Genomic DNA, 16,245 nt, shown 5'->3' with positions numbered 1-16,245 from the left:
CAACTATTATATTAATCCTCATTTTGCCACGTGATTCGAATGTAAAAATATAGCACACTTCATACAAAATAGTATAAAGCAAACAAAGAAACAAGAATCAGAATTAAAAATGGCTAACTGTACCAATAACAACAACAATAAAATTTTGGTTAATAATGTCAAAAGATTTGCATCCCGATTGATCACCTAACTTCTTTGGCCATAATCGAACAATTCAAAATATAAAAACGTGGGGTTAAACAATAATTTTCCGTCTTGTTGATAATTTCTATCAAAATATTCTATTAGTGAACTTTAAAATGAGGGAAATCTTTTTTTTAAAGAAATTAACAAATCAAAAACTATTAAAATTTATTGATCAATAAAATGTCAAAATTTTCTTATATTTTCAAAGAACTAATCAAATTCAAAAAAATTGAATCAAACTCGTCATTAGTTACTTCACCCTACGTTAACAAAGTCTCCATCAATTCATTTTCCTTTTCTTTTTTCTTTCCAAAAAAATTTATGTAATAAAGTTTCTTACTTACATGAGGTCGATAGGACCAATACTTCAACTGTTTCCAACGTGTGAAATTATTCTTAAAATAAAGGAAAATTTATAAAATAACGCAAAAATAAAGGTGTAATTATATATTGCACATCGTGTTTTATAAATTTATGTTTTATACACTATATTTTATATAATGTAACAAAAAATATCGTTTATTGAAAAAAGTAATTATATTCACAACTTTATCAATATTTGTACATTGTTACATTTATGTTCCTAATTTTTTCCTCTTTGATGATGGCTTTTGTTAAAATATATTAATGTGTTTTGAAATGAGGAAAAAATACTTTGTTGCATTTATATATTATTATTTTTAAAAAGACGATACACAAATAAGTTATTTTACTCCCTTCCAAAGGATTTGTTGGATGAAAATTATTTGCTAATTGATTGAAGATTGATGATAAGAACGTATTGAAAAAGTTAAGAACATAAGAGCTATGCTGGGCAAATATTAGGGACCTTAAATATAATTAAAACATGGTGTAAATAATAAAAATTATTTTATGAATTTAATTACCAAAAAGAAAAATAGAAAAATTACAAATATGGCATTAAAGTTTCCAAACCGGCACGTAAGCCTATCCTGAAATTGGCAATTCAGTTTCCGTCATCTTTCTACACTATAAATAGCCGTTTAAGCCGGACCAACTAAAAATCTCTCCCGTCCCGCGCTCACTCTCATTCTCTGCCTGCAGAATCTGAATACGATAGAATGGGTCGGGTCACCGCCATTTTTGTGTGCCTTCTCTTGATCTCATCCGTTCGTTCCTTCTATCTCCCCGGCGTTGCCCCTCGCGATTTCCAAAGAGTAAGAAGTCTCCCTCATTCTGTCACACATGCACGCACTCTGAAGTATACGGTGACACTCCTTGATTTGGAGTAAACTGGAATATCATTTGATGTTTGGATCTACATACGTTGCAATCGGTTTTTTGATATTGATTATTTTTCTATTAATTTTAGTTAATTTGAACTCATTGTGTGTTTTTTAAGCTGTTGTTGATCGTTGGAGATATTTTATACATAAGTTGAGCATTTGGGTGAATGCTTACCATTTAGTAATTCATTTGGATGGCTTCATTTTTTTATTTTTTATTTTTTTGGTGGCAAGTTCTTATTGATCGGTGGAGTCTAGTGTGTATAAGCTGGTAATAGGATGAATTTGATTTTGGAACTGAAATTGTTTTTATTTTTTGTAAATATTTTTCAGTACTTCAATTGTGCAGCACTTTGATTGATTTGAGCTACTAATTTACTTCTTGATTTGTCGCAACTCACGAACTGCTCGTTTGGAAATAAAAGATTGAACCTAGCTTGCATTTTCATTTTGGTGATAATGATGTGGGGATTTGACTTTAACTCAAGTGCTTGTGTTGTCTTGTAATCATGGATACTTGACGAATGGTTTATCTGTGATCTTGGAATGTTCATTTTAAAATGTTGTTGGGAGTGAAACGAATAATAGTTATGGCAGTTGACAGCTGGCAGTGACAAGTTCCAATTCCTGGATTTCGTGTACTGATGTACGCAGCTGATTATTTACTTCACGTTCAAGGAGTAATGTAACCAATGTTGATCATATTGAAGAGTCATAGCTACTTGGACTACTAGTTAGTCTTAAAATTCAACTATATTCTGGCGCGCCTAACTTGTAATTTCACCAAGTGCTTGCTCTCTGCTAATATGAAAACAAAAATGTTGTTGGGAATAGTAATAACTAAGGAGAGTGAATGAAGTTTCTGTGATTTTTGTTATATTACTTAGATTCTCGTGGTCATTCTTTTTGGGATAATTGTAGACATAAGGATTTGTTAAATTCATACGCATATTTATTGATTTAAAGTGCTCAATTCTTATTATTATATTATGTTTCCGCTCAGTAAAGATCTTCCTGGATTGAGCAGCTTTTTATATCCTTTTCACATGTAACGTTTGTGTGTCCACTTTTCCTATAGGGGAATGAACTTCACGTGAAAGTGAATAAGCTGTCATCTATTAAGACACAACTTCCATATGATTTCTATTACTTGAAATACTGCAAACCGGACAAGATCATGAACACTGCTGAAAACTTGGGTGAGGTCCTACGAGGTGACCGCATAGAGAATTCGGTTTATACTGTACGCATCCATGATTAATTTATGGGTCCAAGCTAGCTCTTTCATTTCATTCATTGTTTCTTTGGTTCCCCTGTCTACATTGTTTCTAAGATGTACTTGTATTATTTTATGCTAGTTTAATATGAGGGAGGAACAACCTTGCAAAGTGGCTTGTCGTGTTAGACTTGAAGCTGAAGCTGCAAAGAACTTCAAAGAAAAAGTTGATGATGAATACAGAGTCAATATGTAAGTGTTGTGTGCAGTGCATCATAATTTTCATTGTCCTTTCCCATCTTTTGCTAATTTTTCTCATTGCCTAATTACTGTGATGTATTATACCAGGATCTCTTATCATTCTTTTCATTTACTGACACCGGCAATGTGAATGCAGGATTCTAGATAACCTTCCAGTAGCTGTTCTTAGACAAAGCCGAGATGGAAGTCCATCAACAACTTATGAACATGGTTTTTTTGTTGGGTTTAAGGGGAATTTTGCTGGGGTTAGTCGTAGTTGGAAATTTTGCCTTTCTGGAAGATCTATAACTATGACTACTTCTAACTCGTTAACATGCTTCTGCAGAGCAAGAAGGACAGACATTTTATTAATAACCACTTAAGCTTCAGAGTCATGTATCATAGAGATCCTGAAACTGATGCTGCTCGAATAGTTGGGTTTGAAGTTTCTCCAAACAGGTTCTTTTCTTTCTGTATCAGGCATCCTATCATGAGAGCTAGTGAAATAGTTGAGAAATATATTTGATGACCGGAATGTCTTAGCAATCACAAATTATAAAGAGTTCTCTTGAAGAAGATTTTTTAAACCATACATTTAAAAGCCTTGAGACAGGTTTAGCTTTATGGTTTAGGGCTTTATAGAGTTGATACTTTATTATACTAGCGTGGACTTCTCACATTACAACTTGTCAACAGTATTAATCATGAGTACAAGGAATGGGATGACAAGAACCCTCAATTGACAACATGCAACCAGAACACCAGAAATATGATTCAAAGGAGCACTGTTCCACAGGAAGTTGATACAGACAAGGAGGTTGTATTCACTTACGATGTTACTTTCAAGGTACTCTTTTCTTGATCCTAGCATCTCTTCTCCTTCAAGCAATTGTTACTTGCTTCAGTATTTATATTGTAACTTTTCTTTGGTAGGAAAGCGATATAAAGTGGGCTTCGCGCTGGGATACCTACATCCTCATGAATGATGATCAAATCCACTGGTTTTCTATCATCAATTCTCTGATGATTGTCCTCTTCCTTTCTGGTATGATTGCCATGATCATGATGAGAAGTCTGTACAGAGACATTGCAAACTATAATCAACTGGAAACTCAAGATGAAGCTCAGGAAGAAACTGGATGGAAACTTGTTCATGGAGATGTTTTTAGGGCACCTACAAATTCTGGATTGCTGTGTGTTTATGTGGGAACCGGTGTTCAGATCTTTGGAATGACACTTGTGACAATGATATTTGCTTTGCTGGGTTTTCTATCACCGTCCAACCGTGGTGGGCTTATGACTGCCATGGTTCTTTTATGGGTCTTCATGGGCTTATTTGCTGGCTACTCATCGGCTCGTCTGTACAAAATGTTCAAGGGCACCGAGTGGAAGAAGAATACCTTAAAAACTGCTTTCATATTTCCCGGTATTCTGTTTGCTGTGTTCTTTGTACTAAATGCTCTCATATGGGGAGAAAAATCGTCTGGTGCTGTACCCTTTGGAACCATGTTTGCTCTTCTATGCTTATGGTTTGGAATCTCAGTACCATTGGTGTTTGTTGGTAGTTATTTAGGTTTCAAAAAACCCGCCATTGAAGATCCCGTCAAAACAAACAAGATTCCAAGGCAGATACCCGAACAAGCTTGGTACACGAAACCAATATTCTCTATACTTATTGGAGGCATCCTTCCATTTGGGGCAGTTTTCATTGAATTATTCTTCATCTTAACGTCTATCTGGCTGAATCAATTCTATTACATCTTCGGCTTCCTCTTCATAGTCTTTGTGATTTTATTAATCACATGTGCCGAGATAGTAATAGTTCTCTGCTACTTCCAGTTGTGCAATGAAGACTATCATTGGTGGTGGAGGGCTTACCTGACTGCTGGCTCCTCTGCTCTGTATCTTTTCCTGTACTCCGCTTTTTACTTCTTCACCAAGTTGGAAATCAGTAAGCTGGTTTCAGGAATTTTATACTTCGGGTATATGTCAATTGCATCGTTTGCTTTCTTCGCGTTGACTGGATCAATTGGCTTCTACGCTTGCCTCTGGTTTGTTCGGAAGATCTACTCTTCTGTGAAGATCGACTAATGTGAGACGGGGAGGAATTTCACGATTTGGTAGTTTCAATGATCCACTTTGCAGGATAAGAGGTTTAGACTGCGCCAGAAAGGTATTTGCCCGATAGCCAAGCAAAGGCTTGGCTTGTATCTTACGTGTTTTGGTTTTGTTCGTGATAAACTGCTAATGCCATTTTCAGACTATAAAATGTAAAGATTTTCTAATACGAGAAAAGAGATCTTAGTTATATCAAAATTTTCTTATGATTCATAAGCACCAATGCAATTCGGGCTTAATATTTTTCTGGTGGCTTCTCACTGTTACTCTTCGATTTCTGCCCATTTAGTAAACATTACATTTACGTGCTTGAATCACCATATCAATAAGACCACAAGGCCAGTGTAGTGCATGAAACAACGGTACAAATTTCATTTTCTCGACCCAGCTCGATCCATATCATGCTATTTACTGAAGTAGGTCCATTGTCCGAGTCCCCGGCCTGCCCTTAGCCTGACAGCTAGAAAATCTGCACAGAAGACTAGATTTAGAGACTGGCTTGTACTGGCCCAGCCATTTTTTCACCTCTAAGACTAACCTGGTACGGTCAAGCACTAGACTTGCTTTTCAGGGCCAGGCCAGGCTTGAACTGACCTAGTCTATTTTATTACCTCGAACCATATCCGTTGTCCATGTTGGTGTTTCGAGGTAAGCAATTGTTTCAAGTCATCAAATACGGGGGGAAAAAAATTCAAAAATATAATAGTGCGGAAGAATAGAATGTGGCAAAAAAATCAGACACAACATAGATGTTTGCCCTGTGAAAGATTAATTAGCTTTCGACCTGAGAACTTATAGGGTAATCAAAAGATTAAGGGTCACAATTTCTTCCAAATCAACACAAAGAAGCCATGCAACTATAAAATTCTGCACCAATGCTTGATTTTGGGCACTAAAATGTATAAATTAGTTAAAATTGCTCGCTATCATCTTATCATCCCAAGCACGGTTTATATCTCCCTTTTCTCTGCCTGCAAATGAAGTTATTCTTATTACCTACTAGCAGTCAATAAGAAAAATTGCACGATTGAGGTCTAAGTTGAGAACAAACCAAAACGAATCCTTCTTTTCCTGTGCCAGCAACTCTTCAAATGATATATCAGAGAAGTTGGCATCTGTACTTTCCACAAGGTCGACAGAATTGGATTTTATCTCCTCCATGCAAGCACCAAGTTCCAGCATCTTCAAATAAGAACACATCAAGACTGTCATTCAAGAAAGACACAGCCCAAATAACGAGAAAAAGGATGTACTTATAATTGAAATGCACGTGAAAGGAAAACAATAAAGCAATTTGGGCTCTTTTCATCCAACCATAGAACCAGAAGAGTTAAACCTTGGATTCAAACTCACACAGGACGATTCAGTCATGAAAGATGTCATATCGATAGGAAATTCATCAAGTGTTCCCTAACACATTTGTCACATAGTATTGGATAATAATGTACAGTATAATAGACAGTATCGTAACTTTCTTTAATCCTTTTCAGTGCGATCTGATCCAGCAGGGTAAACATCCATAGCTACATCTACGAAAGCATGTCCATATAAACAACGTATATACAGAGAAATAGAGGTACCTTCTCGTATGCAGGAGAGAGCTTAAGCTGTTGTTGGAGCCAATTATATACAAATGCATCATCTTCTAATCTTTTATGTTCTAATTCTAGCTTGCATATCTACATTTAACAAAGAATTTATGGCAATTAGAATGATGTAATGAATAGCCAAGATAAGTCAAACGTATGACAAGTTTGCACACCTGTTGATGCAGGCGGTTGACTGAAGACTTGTCCGCCTTGAATAATATGGCCTTGGTTATTATGAACTTCCGCTTGATGACCTCAGATCTGTTAACGGGCAATTTTAGTATTGCAAAAAAGAATAAATTTAGTTCAAAATTAGTTTAATGGTAAGTTTCCTATCAAAGACTAAGGTTAGATTTCAATTTTTACAGACGTTCCAACCTCATTAAAAAAATAAATGAATACTGATGACAAACAAGCAAATGATTGAGGAAAAACACATACTCTGCAAAGCCTTGGGAAATACGAAAGGTATCATTAATGACTAGTACGTAATTTGCTTAAATTTAAGTCATAGAAAAAATCTGCTCTTTTTCAGAGCTACTGCCTGAGATGAGTTTATTAAAACTACAACTTCGTTTGTTAGCTTCATAAACATATCCGAAATAATCTGTACTTTATAGCCATATGATAATGGGTAAATGAACAATTTGACTTCAGATTATGCTTTGTTTTCTGTAGGGGATGCAAGTGTTTATGCTTCAAATATAAAAAACTGAAAAGTTTTGATCAAATCCAGTCCTTAAAGTGCTAGAAGGAATTTGGCAGGACGTGAGTACAAAGATTTAGGCAACCATAGAATAAATCCAACATCTGTATCACATTTTTTCAATTAACATAAGGAAAGCTTCGCAAACATACTTGTTCTGCAGCTCGTTTCTCGCCTCAACCAGACAATTAACGAATTTGCCCACCTGCATTATTCGATATAAGATTTTTATGCTTTAGATGCTTGTAAGAATTTTAGAGCACAAAGATTTCGAATTCTAAAAATTAGATCCACTCATGAAAAATGAGACAATATTTGATTATGGAGATAATATATCCCTACAAGACAATGACCCTGTTAAAAATGAAGAAATTCAAGGAAAAATGAAACTAAGAAAAAAATAAGTACATAGTATTCTGCAATTGCTAATTATTCTTGAGGTGCCTCGAACTATTATAATCATGCAGTATGATTCTCTTTCTTCTCATATCCTCTCACTTCATCATTTTTAATTCTATTTTGATTAGAAACTGAATAAGTTGGTGAATCAAATGTTCAAAGGACTCATTAGGGCCAACATGGAGGTTTACTTAGTAGATTTGTTAGTCAAAACTCGGAAGGATGGCTGTCGCATAGAAGATCTGAGGCAAGCTTTTGAAATAATGAAAAGGTACAGGCCGAAGTTAAACCAGCTAAGTGCACCTTCAAAGTTCATTCTAGAAAATCATGGTCTCTTAGCCAGGCATCAAGGCAAACCCAACAAGATTAAGGTGTTGCAAGACATTGTCGCCCTCAACATCAGAGATGTACAGTCCGCAACACGAAGCATTTTGAGTGGAATGAAGAATGCCAGGATGCCTTCATTGGACTGATGCAGCACTTTGCCTCAGCAAGCTTGTTAACAAAACAAGAAAGGTCCCCTTTTCTCAATATTCCTTTTCTGACTTGTGCCATCCAAAATATCACGGCATGCCACTTAACCAAAGGAATATTCGCTGAGTTCTTACCAGTCACCATAAAAACCTCAACAAATAGGTGTTCAATGTACTTATAAACCTATGAAACAAGCTTTCCATGAGAAATGTGTTACGTGAGACTCAGAACTAGTTGTTACAAACTCTTGCGGGTCATGCAGCATTGAGGGTATTTATGTACTTAGCCAAAAGTTAGTTGAAGTTTGTTAGTGTTAGTTGAAGGTGAGCTGTAATCTATTCAGCTGGCAATTATTGCACATATAGAATTGTATATAAACGATTGTATGTGCTTGAAAAATCAGTGAGAAAAGTTTCATTCTTCATACGTGTTTTCTCTCTCTACCTGTAAACGAGTTCTCTCCAATCAGGCATAAAATTGACATGGTATCTGAGCAGATTTGAGCTTCCGTCCATGGCTACAAACTCAGAAACTGAAAATGAAGGTTCTACTAGCAATAATTCATTGGACGATCATCGCCATGAAGATCCAATTGTCGTAGCTAGTCGAATGATAGCAGATCCTTCAAGCCCTTACTATATGCATTATGGAGATAACACAGGTATGCAAATTGTTTCTGTTGTACTTTTGGAAGAGAATTACTTGACGTGGAGTCGAGCTGTGGAAATGGCATTGAGAGTGAAGAACAAAGAAGGTTTTATTGATGGTTCCATATCAAAACCTCCAGCAAATTCACCTCTATATGTTGCTTGGCGTAGATATAATCACATTGTGTCCTCATGGATTATAAATTCAATTCCTAAGGTGTTACATCCTAGTGTTATGTACAAGAATTCAGCGCGTGAAATCTGGCTTGAACTGAAGGATAGGTATAGTCAAGGAAATGGACCTCGAATATATTAGTTGAAGAAGATGATTGTCTCAGTTTCACAGGGGAATGGATCTGTAAGTACATACTTTAACAGGCTAAAAGGCTTATGGGAAGAATTATCAAACTATAGACTGCAAATTCACAATTCCTACTTTGAAGAGGAGCAGATTTTGCAATTCTTGATGGGATTAGATGACTGTTACTCCAATGTACGCAGCCAGATTCTGTTGATGGAGCCATTGCCTCCATTGAACAAAGTGTTTGCATTAGTTCAACAAGATGAGAGACAACGAGATGTGGCAGCAAGGAATCAAAATAATGTTGAAGCTATTGCACTTGTAAGTAGAATGATAGCTGGTCAAATGAATTCAGGAGGTAGTCAAAAGTATGTGTATGCTAATCAAGGCTTTAAGAAGGACAAACCTAAATGCAGTTACTGTGGTCTGCTCGGACATTTGGACGTTTGCAAGGGAAGTGTTACAAGCTCCATGGGTATCCCCTAGGCCACAGACTGGCAAAGGACAGAGGTGAACAGTCTATCTCCAACGCCAATCAAGTTACTGGAATCACTACATCTCAGAACCTGTCAAATGCACTTTCAAGCCTAACCATTACACCAGAGTAGTGCCAGCAGGTTATTAATTTATTAAAGCCACAGCTTCAAACTCAGTTATCAATCTGACCTTCCATTCTGGTATCGCTGCAAATCAGAGTCACACTAATTTGGCTGTTGATCCAGCTGAAAATGGTATGCAAGAATCTTCACCACAAATACCAGCATTGCCAGACCTGTCATCCTTCTTAGGTAATAAATTTTGTTTAGCCGTATCAGAAGTTAAGGAAAAATATATCATTGAAACTGGTGCCACAGACCATATGGTATGTTCCTTAAATCAGCTATCCACCATTACTGCCATGATAAATACCAGTGTTAAACTTCCAAATGGCGATGAAGCTCTTGTGACGCACATAAGAACAGTAAAGCCATCTGAAAAACTTTCACTAACCAATGTGTTATGTATCCCCTTATTCCAGTGTAATCTAATATTTGTCAGCAAACTCATTTCCTCTCATCATTGCTGCTTATTATTTCTGTTCAATCATTGCTTCATTCAGAACCTCTCTACATGGACAACGATTGGAGTGGGAAAGCTTGAGGTTGGCTTATATCATTTTCAGTCTAGCATTCCTTCAAACGATGGTCCATCCCACAAGAATTGCTCCAAAAAATCTGCATCTCACCAGTTCAACTCACTTTCTTCTGCTCTTCTTAATTATGGCTGTAATAAAGTCACAAATAATGGCCAGGCCTCTACTTCCACTGTAATACCTTTTGAGTTGTGGCATTATAGATTAGGGCATGCTCCTCATGATAAGATTTCTATTTTACACAAATTTGTACCTGAAGTTGTATCAAATTCTGATTTTCATTGTAATGGTTGCCCCATGGCAAAACAACACGGATTAGCTTTTCCTAATAGTACTCATATTTCCCATTCAATCTTTGAGCTTATTCATTGCTATATCTGGGGCCCTTATTAAGTTCCATCTCTGGATGGTTCACAATATTTCCTAACAATTGTGGATGATTACAGTAGGTCTACTTGGACCTTCCCGATGAGAAATAAATCACAAACTAGAAGCCTCATTCAAACCTCTTTCCACATGGTTGATACTCAGTTAAGTACCACGATCAAAATTGTGAGATCTGATAATGATGCAGAATTTGCAATGAATGATTTCTTTAATTCCAAAGGGGTTTCACACCAAGTTAGCTGTGCTGAAAGACCACAGCAAAACGGCATTGTGGAGCGTAAACGTCAACACTTGCTAAATGTTGCTAGAGCCTTAAAGTTCCAAGCAAAATTACTAGATGAACTCTGGGGAGACTGTGTTCTTATAGCAACCTATATCATTAACCATATCCCCAGCTCTTTCCTATCCAACAGATCACCCTATGAGATTTTGTTCTCGGCAAAACCAACTTACTCTCATCTGCGAGTCTTTGGCTCTGTGTTATGCTTCCACCCTTCAAAGAAACAGATCTAAGTTTGATCCTCGAGCAGTCCCTTGTATTTTTATTGGCTATCCTTCTACTCAAAAGGGATACAAGCTATATAATTTGCATTCACATACTGTCTTTGTGTCCAGAGATGTTATATTCCACGAGAGCATCTTCCCATTTCATGACCCTACTCTCTTAGCATCTCTTGGCTATACTACTGATGCTTCTAAAAACTCTTCACATCTCCCTCTATTTCCTTCTTCTCACTTCCCAAATCCATCATCACCTACTTTTCCTTTAACACCAAATACACATCCACATTTACCATTAGCGCCCCCTCCTACTGTCTCACCTGATTCTTCTCCTGTATCATCTCCTAATCCTCCTGCTCCTCCTAATTTTCATCCAACTTCTCTCCGCTGGTCTACTAGACCTAGGAGACCCCCTAGTTATTCTCAACAATCCTCTACCTTGCCTATTTCTTCCCAAGAAGCTAGAAATCCATGTAACTTGTCCAACTACTTAGGCTATGGCCTTCTTTCTCCAGCTCACAGGGCCTATGTGATGTCATTATCTATCATTGCTGAGCCTCGAACTTTTCTGGAAGCACCCCAGTCTCCAGCGTGGTGTCAAGCCATAAATGATGAATTCCGGGCATTAGTTGCTAACAACACCTGGATTGTTACCACTTTACCAGCGAATAAAAAGCCTGTGGATTGCAAGTAGGTTTATAAGGTCAAACTGAGGCAGGATTGGACTGAAGAACGGAAGAAAGTTTGGCTTGTTGCAAAAGGATTCACTTAACAAGCAGACCTCGATTACTCCTGTTGCCAAATTAGCTTCAGTCAAGGTCCTTTTAGTGGTTGCCGCCAGCAAGAATTGGCACCTATACCAACTGGATATCAACAACGCTTTCCTCTGAGGTGATCTCGAGGAGGAATTATTTATGAAGATGCCTCCAGGGTCTGAGCACCACGGGGAGGATGGTACCATGCTGGTTTGTAAACTCAACAAATCAATATATGGCCTTAAACAAGCCTCAAGGCAATGGAACACTAAGCTGTCAGGGATTTGTTCAGTCTAAATCTGATTATTCTCTTTTCAATAAAAGGACTAGCTGCTCATTCACTGTGCTCCTTATCTATGTTGATGATATTATCATAGGAGGGAATGACCTGCCCAATATCAAACAGTTTAAGAAAATTCTTGATAGCCAATTCCGATTGAAAGACTTGGGACTTCTAAAATATTTCTTGGGGCTTGAGGTGGCTAGATCATCAAAAGGAATTGCTGTCTGCCAGCGTAAGTATGCTTTAGAAATCCTTGAAGATGCCGGGTACCTGGGGTCCAAACCTACTAAATGTCCTATGTTGCAGAACTTAAAGCTGACCAAGGATGGGGGGGTTTACTTGATGATCCAGGTATGTATAGAAGGTTGATTGGAAGGCTGTTATACTTGACCATCACAAGGCTGGATTTGTCATTCTCAGTGTAGGTCCTGAGTCAGTACCTTGAATCTCCAAGAAAACCCCATCTAGAAGCAGCACTACATGTGTTAAGATATGTCAAAGGAAAACCTGGGCAAGGGCTATTCTTTCCTGCAGAATCCAGTATAGAACTCAAAGGATTTTGTGATGCTGATTGGGCATCTTGTGCAGACTCCAGAAGATCGGTTACAGGTTTTTTGTATATTTCTTGGAAGTTCCTTGATATCCTGGCACTCAAAGATGCAGTATACCATCTCCAGGTTGTCAGTTGAAGCGGAGCACAGGGGCATGGCTGCAGCTGTTTGAGAAATAATTTGGCTCAGAAAGGTGTTAACAGATTTGGGACTGGATCATCCTAAGGCTGCCCTTTTATTTTGTGATAATCGAGTGGCAATACACATAGCAAGCATCCCCGTCTTCCACAAAAGGACAAAACACATAGAATTGGATTGTCATTTGGTGAGGGAAAAGGCCCAATCAGGTGACATAAAAACCATGCATCTATCCACAACAAATCAACTGGTAGACGGCTTTAGGAGGAACCAGGTTTAAAATGTTGTTAAGCAAGATGGGGGTCTTGGAACATTCACCAGCCATCTTGAGAGGGAGTCTTGCGGGTCATGCAGCATTGAGGGTATTTATGTACTTAGCCAAAAGTTAGTTAAAGTTTGTTAGTGTTAGTTGAAGGTGAACTGTAATCTATTCAGCTGGCAATTATTGCACATATAGAATTGTATATAAACGATTGTATGTGCTTGCAAAATCAGTGAGAAAAGTTTCATTCTTCATACGTGTTTTCTCTCTCTATCTGTAAACGAGTTCCCTCCAATTAGGCATAAAATTGACACAAACTTCTAGCAAAGGGCAAAATATGAGTGTTTTGCAGTTCTTGACTTCCATACCAAAGGTTGACTCATCTACCTATTATCTGTCAAACATTCTGAACATAGAAATATTTTCTGTTTTGCAGTTCTTGACTTCCATACCAAAGGTTTGCTCATCTCCCTATTATCTGTCAAACATTCTGAACATAGATATATTGTCCTAAATTTCGACCCCCATTTAATCATTCTCTCTCTCTCTCTCTCTCTCTCTCTCTCTCTCTCTCTCTCTCTCTCTCTCGCAGTGAATCCATATTTATTCTCATTTTTTAAATAAATAAAATTAAATTTAATCTTTTAAACAAAAAGAATTTGGATAGAAGGCAGAAGGACCTTTCCTTTACCCAAAATATTATAATAAAAGGCTTATATTTGACAAAAAAATAAAAAACACACAAACCCACTAATTCAAACGCGATAGTTTGCTTTATCAAGTAACATATTTCAAAAATTAAATAAATAAATCACTGAAGTTGATTCCAAAAAAAATAATAATAATAAAAATGAACCTGAGCCAGAGTCAAGCTTTTGGACTCATGGGACTTGACAATTTGATCATACTGCAGCTTAATTTTCCTCTGAATTGCACTCGAAGATTTTGTAAACGGGTACAAGCATAAAATATCTTCCTTATCCTTTTTCTCTACACAATTTGAATCGGGTCTCTTCTTCTTGACCCGTTTCTTCTTCCTTTTGTTCTCCTCCTGGTCCGACCCATTTTTATCATTTGGATCTTCATTTTTGTCAGATTTATAGGCATTTTCTTGTTTCTGTTGCTGGGTTCTTTTTTTCTCGTAATTTTCAGCATCATCTACCGGTAAAGATGGAATTTTTTTGGATTTTTCTTTTGAGATTTCATCAATTTTCTTCAAAATTGTGTAGAGGGAGAAAATGATGACAGAAAGAGTGAAAAAAAGGAGAAAACTCAAAAAAGAAAACATGAAAATGAGATATAGAGAAGCGGCCGCCATTGATCGATTGTTAGAAGACGATAAAGTGAGGAAAGAGTTGGGTCGCCGTCATGGGTTGTGAGAGAATGAGAAACATGAGACTAGATAGAATGATAGATTTGTTCAGCAGCAGATTTTTCAAGCAAAGTTATTTTTGTTTCTATTTCTATTTTAAAAATGTTAAAGAATATCTTTTTATAAAGGATGTTGCTATTTTGTTGTCTTCTGCTTCCATTTTGTTGTGACTCGTTATAATTTAAAACTTTCAAATTTGAAATTTTAATGGTTGAAATAATATTTTTTTAAGAATACGTGAATAAATAAAAGAAAAATTTAAAATTACGTGTAATATTATTTTATTAAAAATATGTCGTTAATAAAAAAAAGAAAAAAATAAATTATAATTTTAATAAGGTCAAACATAAATTATAATTTTAATAAGGCCAAACAAATGCTAAATAATGCCTTTGACAAAAATTTAAATTCTTCTTTTCTAAAATTCATTTTTGGTCTCACATTTTATGAAATTCACAACTTTTATTAATTTTTAATCATAATTTTATTAAAATTTAATAAATTTTTTATTTTTGAACTACACCCGAAAGTTTGACGAAAATTTAATTTTTTTTCTAAAATTTATTTTCATTCACACATTTTATGAAATTCACAAGTTTTACCAATTTTTAACAATAATTTATTAAAAATTTGATTTTATCATTTGATTTTATTTTTTTACTATACCCAAAGGGGGCATAAATATTGCATAGATAAAAAAAATAAAAAAAATAAAAATTAACGTATTTTATTAGATTTTATTTTCGATTCAACATTCCAAATACACATCATGACCAGTAAAATGGCACTTAAGAAGTTTCCAATGCAAGAAATTAGGGCGAAGTTGAATCACAAGTCAAAAAGCCGATTAATTGCAAGAGGTTTACAAAGAAAAAGCAATTAATTAATATAAATATTGCTTTACTTAACAGGAAAAATACTAACTCATATCCTTCAAGCAAAGGGCTTTCATATTGTATAGACTATGAGACAATTGCAATAGACTCTATTTGAATCGTCACAAATATTTGTCTTATGACTACAAAAGTGTAAACCAGTATAGTAACCATCTCTGCTTGTTTGGGTTTCTGAAAAATTATGGTACGTTAGAAATAAGTGATGAATAAATAAGTAGTAATAGTTGTTAAAATTTAAATTTGATTTGATCATTATAAAACAATTATAATGAAAAATAGCACATATTACTTTTTTGTATTTTTCTTTCACCCACATCACTATCTTTTCAATCAAATTTCGTCTTGACAAAATTTGTCAATTAGAACTAAGGCCATGTTTGAGTCACATTTTTTTTCTTCAAAAAATCACATTCTTAAACAGTGATTTGACATCATTTCAATCATACATTTTTCAATAAAATAATATTATATGCAAATCCAAAACTTTTCTTTTTTTGTTAACCACGCATTTTTCATCAATACACTAATCAAAAATACATTCTACTAAAAATAATGTGGCTCAAACAAAATCACTAATAAAACATTGAAAATAATTACAATTCAAGTCACCTCCTCCTCCCCATTCCCATCCTGTAAGGGGGTGACGGAGGAGGTGATTACAAGTTGCAAAGTTGGTGAATGAAAAATAATCAATAATTTGGCAAGAGTAAATTAATATTGTAACACTTTGAGAATGAGCAATTATTTTCACACTATATTTTTGTTGATTGCACCTATTTTTATTAAAAGTGATTACCCTTAACGTTCTCTCTCTCTCTCTCTCTCCCTCTCTTTTTTTTTTTTTT

General features: G+C 35.8%; 2 protein-coding genes across 2 annotated transcripts; one reads left to right on the top strand and one right to left on the bottom strand.

Annotated features, from left to right (window-relative positions):
* Nucleotides 1-1,231: 1,231 nt before the first annotated feature.
* LOC111369544 (transmembrane 9 superfamily member 7) lies at nt 1,232-5,197 on the top strand. The gene is made up of 7 exons (XM_022991110.1): nt 1,232-1,364; nt 2,512-2,676; nt 2,792-2,901; nt 3,047-3,155; nt 3,236-3,348; nt 3,586-3,736; nt 3,823-5,197. Exons 1-7 carry the CDS (start codon nt 1,269-1,271, stop codon nt 4,978-4,980), a joined length of 1,902 nt encoding a protein of 633 aa, XP_022846878.1. The 5' UTR covers nt 1,232-1,268; the 3' UTR covers nt 4,981-5,197.
* Nucleotides 5,198-5,681: 484 nt separating this feature from the next.
* On the bottom strand, nt 5,682-14,573 carry LOC111369550. The gene is made up of 6 exons (XM_022991123.1): nt 13,989-14,573; nt 7,455-7,507; nt 6,770-6,857; nt 6,588-6,686; nt 6,059-6,189; nt 5,682-5,978 (listed from the first exon to the last, which is right to left on the bottom strand). The coding sequence occupies exons 1-6, from the start codon at nt 14,448-14,450 to the stop codon at nt 5,942-5,944; spliced, it is 870 nt and encodes a 289-aa protein (XP_022846891.1). The 5' UTR covers nt 14,451-14,573; the 3' UTR covers nt 5,682-5,941.
* Nucleotides 14,574-16,245: the final 1,672 nt, after the last annotated feature.

This window comes from Olea europaea, chromosome 2, assembly GCF_002742605.1.
Source record: "Olea europaea var. sylvestris chromosome 2, O_europaea_v1, whole genome shotgun sequence".
Classification (NCBI taxonomy): domain Eukaryota; kingdom Viridiplantae; phylum Streptophyta; class Magnoliopsida; order Lamiales; family Oleaceae; genus Olea; species Olea europaea.
This window is presented reverse-complemented; position numbering and strand designations above follow the sequence as displayed.

Excerpts from the sequence above, each read along its gene's own strand:
- LOC111369544 (XM_022991110.1), top strand. The coding sequence starts at position 1,269 with ATGGGTCGGGTCACCGCCATTTTTGTGTGCCTTCTCTTGATCTCATCC. Across the intron at positions 2,677-2,791 it reads TAGAGAATTCGGTTTATACT|TTTAATATGAGGGAGGAACA; the intron begins GTACGCATCCAT and ends ATTTTATGCTAG. Across the intron at positions 3,349-3,585 it reads TTTGAAGTTTCTCCAAACAG|TATTAATCATGAGTACAAGG; the intron begins GTTCTTTTCTTT and ends ACTTGTCAACAG.
- LOC111369550 (XM_022991123.1), bottom strand. The coding sequence starts at position 14,450 with ATGGCGGCCGCTTCTCTATATCTCATTTTCATGTTTTCTTTTTTGAGT. Across the intron at positions 7,508-13,988 it reads AAAGCTTGACTCTGGCTCAG|GTGGGCAAATTCGTTAATTG; the intron begins GTTCATTTTTAT and ends CGAATAATGCAG. Across the intron at positions 5,979-6,058 it reads GAAAAGAAGGATTCGTTTTG|GCAGAGAAAAGGGAGATATA; the intron begins GTTTGTTCTCAA and ends CTTCATTTGCAG.